The sequence below is a fragment of the Terrapene carolina genome, unplaced genomic scaffold (assembly GCF_002925995.2).
Source record: "Terrapene carolina triunguis isolate 2854851 unplaced genomic scaffold, T_m_triunguis-2.0 Scaffold236, whole genome shotgun sequence".
NCBI lineage: Eukaryota > Metazoa > Chordata > Testudines > Emydidae > Terrapene > Terrapene triunguis.
The window spans coordinates 912930-921317 of NW_020664587.1; the positions used below are offsets into that span (position 1 = coordinate 912930).

Below are 8388 nucleotides of genomic sequence, written 5' to 3' on the forward strand. Positions count from 1 at the left end.
CGTGGACGATAGAATTCCTTCTGCAATTTGTCCACCATTTTCTTGCAAGAATTTTGACAGTTTTCGCCATTCCTTCATTAAAACTCCCAGGGTTACATCGACAGCTTGAAGATTTACGTCTGTTTGGTTTGGCTTTGCCAACAGGTCTCGCAGGTTCTTCACTTCGTCCCATTCAGCTTTTGTTAACTTGAGTTCTCTTGTTCCAGCAGCAGCCACCACTTGTTCACAGTAAGATTGAAAAGCGAGAAGCCGATCAATCATCGTAAATGTTGAACCCCAGCGAGTCACAGTATCCAATGATTGACTTACCCCATGTAGATCAAGCAGAACACTTTGAATACCTGGGATTCGTAGTTTGACAACCACTTGCGAAGAAATTTCTGGCAAAAATTTGACATGTTCTTTTTTTCAGTCCATCCCAGATTGCCAACTGAAGAGTGTGAATACCACACCTCATCAGTTGGACTTTTGAGTCGTCCTCATGAAGCCATGTTGGAAGTATGAGGCTAGGGTCATTAACCCATTGCGCAGCAGCATCCATGTTGAGTTCGATTTCATCCATTCCTTTAGTTCCTTCATCAAGCAAAATAGCTTCAGTTCTGTCCACATCCCTGTTCTCAGATGCAGAAATTGTCCTTGCTGAAATTTTTGATGGCACGTCATGTTTGCTGCATTGTCAACACAGATGCTCAGCACTTGCATTTCACTGATCCCAAATTTTTCTAAAATAGCTTTTCACATTGACTTTTCACGTACGAAGAATTGTGACACCCTTCAGTCCAAGATTTTTACCACAGCTTTATCTTTTCCTTCTTTGTAGTACTGAGCCTTGATTACAAGGAAATTTCTGTTTCCACGGGTTGCTGCATCCATTTTCAGGTAGCACAATTTTTGCTCCAAAGCTTTGAGCTCTTCGTGACCAGACTCAGCTGTGCTGACAACTAAATGACGAACGGCATCGTGCCCCGTCAAAATGCCAAGCTGCCGACCCATTTCACCTGCAATTTTTTGGAATCCTTTGTTCTTTAGCCTGAAGGCAGTGAGCGGTGTTGAACTCAAGCAAACCATTTCCATCAGCCCTTCACAGAAAGTATTGGCCTCAAAGGTTACAGTCACCATGGATGACTTCAAATATGAGTCAAGTTTTGTTTGCTCAATTTTGGGTTTCTTTTCAGATGAAGCTCCGCAAAAAATCTTTTCTCCAGGAGTTTTCAAAGAGCTAGATGAACGTCGTTTAGCTGTGTCAGCTTTCTGTTTTGCCTCATCTTCTTGGTCCTTTTTTGTAACCAGAGCCACATAGTTTTCAGGATGGTTACGTTTTACATGCCACCAAAGGTTGAAACTTTTCACAGCCCTTGCTTCACTTGTCTTGAAGCTACATGGTTTGAGCTCGCCATTCGCTTCCTTTTCCACCTTGCACGTTGCTGATTTCTTCTTTGCTTTTCCCAAAAGCCCAAGTTTGGGCTTTTCAAATTCAAAAGTAAAGACATTGTTGAGATCCTTTTCCGTAAATCAGCTATCATGGGGGTCAGATTTGATTTTTTTGTTGAAGTCATGGCCAAATCTTCTTGTGCTGCTACCGCATCCAAATGTTTGTTATGATATTCGAAAAGCAATGAACAAAAGCATTACTTTTTTTATAATGTACTTGCTTGTGATATCTTAACCACTTACGGTACTTTGAATTTATTTTGGATTTTCTGGACAAAAATGATCGCATTTTCTTTTTACACAAAGTTATTATTAAAGTATATTAATATTTTAACATGTTTCTTGCAGTTTTAATGAAGTATTTTTAATATACATAATATAATTTATTTATAAATTGCAAGTTAGTTTATGAAATTCTGCGGTAAAAATATTTGAAATATTTTCCAAGTTTTTAATTAATATCTCAAAAACACTTTAATATAGATATATCAATGAAATTTGGTATGTGCTATAGCGTTAGTACGTGCTATCGCTGTTCTACAACAATTAATTGTTGGGAAGTAACGAGGCTACACATTACAAGGTTGAAAATAAACTTTAACAGGAAAGCGGATTCAAATTGCAAGCACAGTCCTTTTAGGAAAGGGAGCAAATTTTCAGAAATATATGTTTTTGCTTCATCAGCCTGAATAGATTATACAAGAGAGCAAACAACAGGTTCTATCTTGTATAATGTTTCCAGCCTGATGAAGGAAAAACATATTTCCAAAAATTTGCTCTTTACTAAAAGGACTGTGCTTGCAATTTGAATCCACTTACCCATTAAAGTTTATTTTCAACGATCATACAACATCATTAAAAAAACGATTTAAACTATAGGCGTTGTGAACTGGGCAGACCGGACCAATTTTATTTAATATTTTTTAAATCTTAAACTATTTAACAGATACGACTCTGGAATACGATTTAATGCTAAAACATGCATTAAAATGGTACTCTTATTTTGTATAATTAACCGCGTCCGAGAAACCTGTTTAAAAATTTTAATCTGCTTAGATGCTTAAAATGATACAAACAATTTTACTTATTACTTATTTTTCAACTTTGGAACCATACGTTTTAAATGTAATAATAAATAACCAAAAATCATTAACTTATTATGGAACATAATATTACCGCTCGTAGTCAGGGGCAGTCGATGACAAGCCTTCCTTGAAATATGAAATAAAAATGACCGCCAGTTCAGGACACCTATGGTTTAAATAATTTTGGATAATGTAATATGGTAGCACATACGAACGCTAAGACACGGACATTGTTTCATTACTTTATATTAAAGCGTTTGAGATATTAATCAGAAATTAACTTTTCATCACCTCCTTGAAGGGACTGTCGCTCCCTTAGGAAGAATTTTAGGATACGTGTTCACAAATGTTTTTTCTTAAAATGACCTAAAGATTCACCCCCCCAAAGTTGTGTTGGACATTTTCCAATCACTCTGGATAGATCACAAAAATCACTCCTAATTTATGCAAAAATGTTTACTGTATGTTTATATGCCTGCTGCATGCGACTTTTTCAGTAAATTTAAAGTTACAAACAACGCTACCAAAAGACTGCTGAACAGATGACATATAAAATAAATCCACCAGAGTGATACAGGAGCATGTACAAATGTATCAGTAACGGGAGCCCGTGTGAGAAATGAGCTTAAGTGGTTAATATCTCTTGCAATATCTTAATATATCAATAAACTTTTTTTTGCAATATACCTGTTTGTGATATCTTAAATGTTGCGTCTTGCGTCACACTTTTCTGTAATCGCAGCACTCAGCGTGTCTCGTTGATCAACCCTTACAAAAGTAGTATCAAGACATACTAATCTACGCGAGTACATACTTGCCTAACCTTGGCACAAGGGTGGGAGTAGTCTGCAGGGTTGCTGGAGGTCTGATAATTATCTGATTCTTTAATAAAACATCTCCAAAAAACTTTGAAATTTTGTATCTGTACATTAAAACTTGATTTCGGCCGAAGTGAGAATAACTGACATATTACGTAAAGTGGTAAAGTAGATGTTAATATCAATTTTTATACAATCTGAAACTTTTTGGCACCTTTAGGACTTTCTTGCTAAATATCATTCATTTTGGATTGAAAATGAAAAAAAAAAAAACCTGGAGCAGTCAAAGCCTTGTTTTTATTAATTAACCCAGATTAAGTGATTAATACCTGGGGGAACAAACAGCTGTGCCTCTCTATCAGTGTTATAGAAAGCGGACAATTTGAGTTTACCATGTATAAGCTTTATACAGAGTGAAATGGATTTATTTGGGGTTTGGATCCCATTGGGAGCTGGGTGTCTGGGTGCTGGAGACAGAAGTACTTGCTAAACTGGTTTCAGTTAAGTCTGCAGTTTTGGGGGCATGGTTCAGACCCTGGATCTGTGTTGCAACAGACTGGCAGCCCAGAGAAAAGCAGCAAAAAGGACCAATTTTTATGAGAAACAAGATCAGTAGAACAGGTCAGCCACCGAGTCACCGCTTGCCTCCTCACCCCCCTCCTGAAGTATAAAGCTCCCCCGCCGCCTCACCTGCCCCCCCCACCCGCTTCCCCAGCCCCCCACGCTCCCAGTTCACCTCCTCACCCCCCCCAGCTCATCCCCCCCCCCCCCCCCCCCCCCCCCCCCCCCCCCCCCGATCGCCTACTCACCCTCCCTGCCGCCACCAGCTCACCTGCCTGTCCGCTGCCGGCTTGCCTGCTCCCCCCACCGCCAGCTCACCTGCCTGCACGCTGCTGGCCTCTTACCTTCTGCTGCTGCCCCCGCCCCCTGCCGCTGGCTCACTCTCACTCCCCAGCCTGCCACTGGCCTCTTCACCACCCTGCCCACCCGCTGGCCAGCCAGCCGTTGGCTTACCCCACCGATTGCCTACTCGCCCCCCGCGGGCCGCACAGTGAGGCCACACGGGCCACATGTTATGCAAGCCTGATAACTCTCCAGCCCATAACCTCATGTGGGGGTTCAGTTGATGCTCTAATTACCTTAAGTTTGATTTATTTAGATGTGATCTACAGAAAAGTGTAAAAAGCATTTCAACTCTAGAATGAAGAGCTCCTATATGAAACTCCAACAAGAGTTTAGTTGAAAAAGAAAAGTGTTATTTTTAATAAGACCATCACTAAACAGATCAGGAGACTGATTTTTATTTGACTTTTGTAGTACGTCCTCTAACAGAGAAAATTTAGATTATGTTGGCTAGAGCATACAGTCTTCAATGCAATGATTACAATGAGAATCACTGACTGTACATGAAAAAACCAACCAACAGCAGCTTAATCATCATCACCTTTAAGTTTCTTGATCTTGTTCTTATGGCGATCGATTTCTTTCTGCAGCCGCTGTATTTCTTTCTTGTGATGATCGATTTCTTCTTCGTGATGTTCCCTCAAAGAGGCCAGCTGTTCCCTCTCCTTGTCCCTGCACAGTGCACATCACCAATTCAGACAAACCAAATTATTTGGGAGTTGGAGATGGACAGTCAAAGTCAAACACCCCCCTCCCCCCCACAAATGTTTCCTAGGCACAGAATGGTTTCAAAGCTTAAATAGCTAATTGGACCACTTTCATTTCAGGATAACGACAGATAGTGTTTCCATCTAGATAGGAACACAGGTCTCTATAGATTGATTGACACCACTGGACATGAAGGCTAGGCTGCTCAGCTACACTGACAATCCCCACCAAGCAGGTATGTTATCCTGGGAGGGTGCCAGTCAGGACTGCTCTGCTGTTAACATTTACCAAACCTGACCCTATCGAGCAGCAGTGGCTCAAAAAGAAGAGGCTAGAGTTTACCAGGTCTTACTCCAATTTTATGAAGAGAAATCGGGTTGTAATGGGTGAGAGGGTAGGGTCTGCAACACATGCAGGTCACTACATAAGGTGCTTGGATACTACAAGACTGATCTAACAGAGGGCAATCTCAGTTATTGATTTTTGTTAACATCTAGCAGGATTTGATGTCTCAGCTGGGATATTCCAGTGTCTTTCACCTGCCCCTCATCTCATGGCTGCAGCTGGACTCTTCTCTTATTCTTTAATAGATCGCCAATACCAGAGCAAATGCAGCATTTAGCCAGAAAGGATTCTCACGGCTAATCAACTGTTGAGTTGACAGGACTATTACTACCTAGGGAATGAATGTAACTGGCTTGAGAAGCCCAGCACTTGACGGCACAGAAGCCAGACCCACGAGGCAGAGCAGCAAGCAGGTGACCTCGTTACACAGACAGCTGCTCTGCTACTGTCCCCAGCCAGGGGAGTCAGGGTGTCCCAAGGTTACAGACAGTAGCAGGGGCAGGACCCAGGGGATGGGGCAGCCAGACTTACCCCTGGTTTAGCTAACCAAGGACCACGTGGGAAAGCGGCAGCAGCAGAGCCAGGAACAGAACCCAGGAGTCCGGGCGGCCCACGGGGCGGAAAAGACTCACCTGAAGTATCGCTCCTCATGGGCCGCCTGCCTCTTCCCAAAGGCCCCTCCGGCCTCACGGATCGAGCCGCCGCCGCCGCCGCCCTTCCCAGCCCCGCTCCCCAGCTCGCCCAGCTGCGGAGAGAGAGAGACATCAGGGAAACCCCAGGCCCTGCCTACCTCCCCCGGCGCTTTGTCCCCTCCCAGCACCCCCCTCAGCTGCAGGGACACAGTCACGTCAGGGGAGCCCCGCACCCCCCGGGCCCAGCGCTCCGCACGCGGCTGAGCCGCGGTACCTGGTCGGATCCCGAGCCCGAGCTCCATCCCCGCTGCTGCATCACCAAGGCCCCGCGCAGGCCTCCGCGCAGCCCTGCCGCCGCCATTACCCGCCTGCCCTTGGAGCGGACTGACTCGGAGGCGCTGCGGCCCAGCCTTACAACAGCGCGCGCAGGGGGAGGGGCCGGCCGGGCCAACCAGCGCCGCGCGCAGGGACAGTCGCACAACGGCCCGCGACGGAAGGGGCAGGGCGGGGCCGGCTCCGCACCAATCAGTGTCCTGGAGAGTGGGGCGGGGCCGACAAGCCCGGACCCTGGAAGAGCGCGGGCTGCGCGCGCAGGCTGGGAGCTTGGGGGCTGTGCGGCCTAGAACCCGCGGCCTGTAGCCCTGCTGCTGGCCCCACTGGGTGTCCTGGGGCGGGCGGCCTGGGCCATGGCTAGGTGCAAACGTCTGAAGCACGTGAGCCGACGTGCCCCAGCCACGGGCAGTACAGCCCCCTTGGGCTTGGAGCTGTGTCCGTGCCTCGTGCAGGCCACCATGGGAAGCCGCTGTGCAGTGCAGTGCAGTGCAGTGCAGTGCGCTCTTTGTCTTCTGGGACGTTTTGGCAATGCAGGGGGGGCAGAGAGGTGTCTGCAGGAGTGACTGGGAGCAGCCGCTCAAGTTCTCCTCATCCAGCTTTCTGCATCCCATAGCATTAGCCATGGCTCATCGTTTGCATGCCTTTTTAAAAAACCCCTCAAGCTTGCGCATTTCTCACTGTTCACCATCTCTAATAGAGCATGGAACCCAAATAGCTGTGCACTGGTGTCATGAGTGGTGCAAATACAGGCTGAATGATGCTCCAGTATTTACAGAGCTCTAAGAAAAATTGCAGCAGTGGTGGGGACGTGATTATTTTGTGGAGGAGAGATTGCTGCTGTGGGATATAGCAAAAGCCAATTCAAGGCATAGGCGCTGACTCTGAGGCTGCTCCGGAGCTGGAGCACCCACAGGGAAAAATTGGTGGGTGCTCTGCACCCACTGGCAGCATCTCCCTGCCCCCCCTCCTCCCTCCCGAGCGTGCCACATCCCCGCTCCCCTGCCTACCTCCCAGCGTTTCCCACCTGGCCGCTGCTGTTTGGCAGCGTTAGCACGCTTGGGGGCGGGGGAGAAGTGGGAACATGGTGCGCTCAGGGGAGGAGGTTGGGAAGAGGCAGGGCCGGGCACTGGGCAGGGATTTGGGGAAGGAGTTGGAATGGGGCAGGGAGGGGGCGGAGTTGGGGTGGGGATTTTGGTGAAGGGGTTGGAATGGCGGGGAAGAGGTGGGGCTGGGGCAGGGCCTCATGGAAGAGTGGGGCTGAGGGCCGAGGGGGGGTTGAGCACCCACGGCAAAGAGGGGAAGTCGGCACCTATGTTTCAAGGTTGTTGGTGCTTGTGGAGCACGGCTTCTGGGCCAGGGAAACAAGTACTGACTGGCAGGGCCGGCTCCAGCGTTTTTGCCACTTGGGGAAAAAAAAAAAAAAAGCTGTGATCGGCAGCACTTCGGCGGCAGCTCTACCACCGCCGCTTCGTTCTTGGGCGGGAATTCAGCGGAAGGTCCTTTCCATTGGCCACCTCAGGCTTCTGCTTGCTGCGCTGGTGCCTGGAGCCGCCGGCCCTGTTGACTGGTGAGATTCCATTGTAATGCAGGCTTGGGACAACTGTCAGTGGCTGCACTTTCAGATGCAAAAGGTCACATTCCTGGATATGTGCACCAAGCTCATCCTGGTCCTTTCAGTGCAGGGAGATCAGAAAGAGAGCTGCACTAACAGTGGACAAGTGAGTGGCCATCTCACTCTGTAAGCTTGCAACGTTGTATTGCTACTGGTCAGTGGGAAATCGGGCTGTTATTATACAATTGTGCAGGGCCACAGTCACAGGATTATGACTTAGCAAAGTGGAGGACATAGTGGATAGGCTAGATAATACTTAGGCGATGTCTACACTGGCAAAGTTACAGCGCCGGCAGTTACAGAGGGCAGCGCCGCTGAGAGAGTGCAGAATGAAAACCGCTGTTGTATGTTCACACTGACAGCTGCCTGCACAATAGCGTGTTCACACTTGTGGTGCTATTCAGAGCAGTGCACTCTGGGCAGCTATCTCACAGAACACCTCTTTCTCTTTTGCCGCTAAGACTTCTGGGAAGGTGGAGGGGGTCACGGGGTATCCTTGGTCCAGTCCCAGTGCCCCGTGA

The 8388-nt window shown here is 47.4% G+C and overlaps 1 protein-coding gene across 1 annotated transcript; it reads right to left on the reverse strand.

Moving 5' to 3' along the window:
* Window positions 1–4619: 4619 nt before the first annotated feature.
* ATP5IF1 (ATP synthase inhibitory factor subunit 1) lies at window positions 4620–6360 on the reverse strand. Its single transcript, XM_024201438.3, has 3 exons — window positions 6197–6360; window positions 5923–6035; window positions 4620–4909 (listed from the first exon to the last, which is right to left on the reverse strand). The coding sequence occupies exons 1-3, from the start codon at window positions 6281–6283 to the stop codon at window positions 4765–4767; spliced, it is 345 nt and encodes a 114-aa protein (XP_024057206.1). The 5' UTR covers window positions 6284–6360; the 3' UTR covers window positions 4620–4764.
* Between the last annotated feature and the right edge of the window lie 2028 nt (window positions 6361–8388).

Bases quoted from the DNA above. Each gene is read 5' to 3' on its own strand.
- ATP5IF1 (XM_024201438.3), bottom strand. From the start codon at position 6,283: ATGGCGGCGGCAGGGCTGCGCGGAGGCCTGCGCGGGGCCTTGGTGATG. The intron at 6,036-6,196 runs GTACCGCGGCTC...CTCTCTCCGCAG, and splicing joins CGGGCTCGGGATCCGACCAG to CTGGGCGAGCTGGGGAGCGG. The intron at 4,910-5,922 runs GTGAGTCTTTTC...TGCACTGTGCAG, and splicing joins CATGAGGAGCGATACTTCAG to GGACAAGGAGAGGGAACAGC.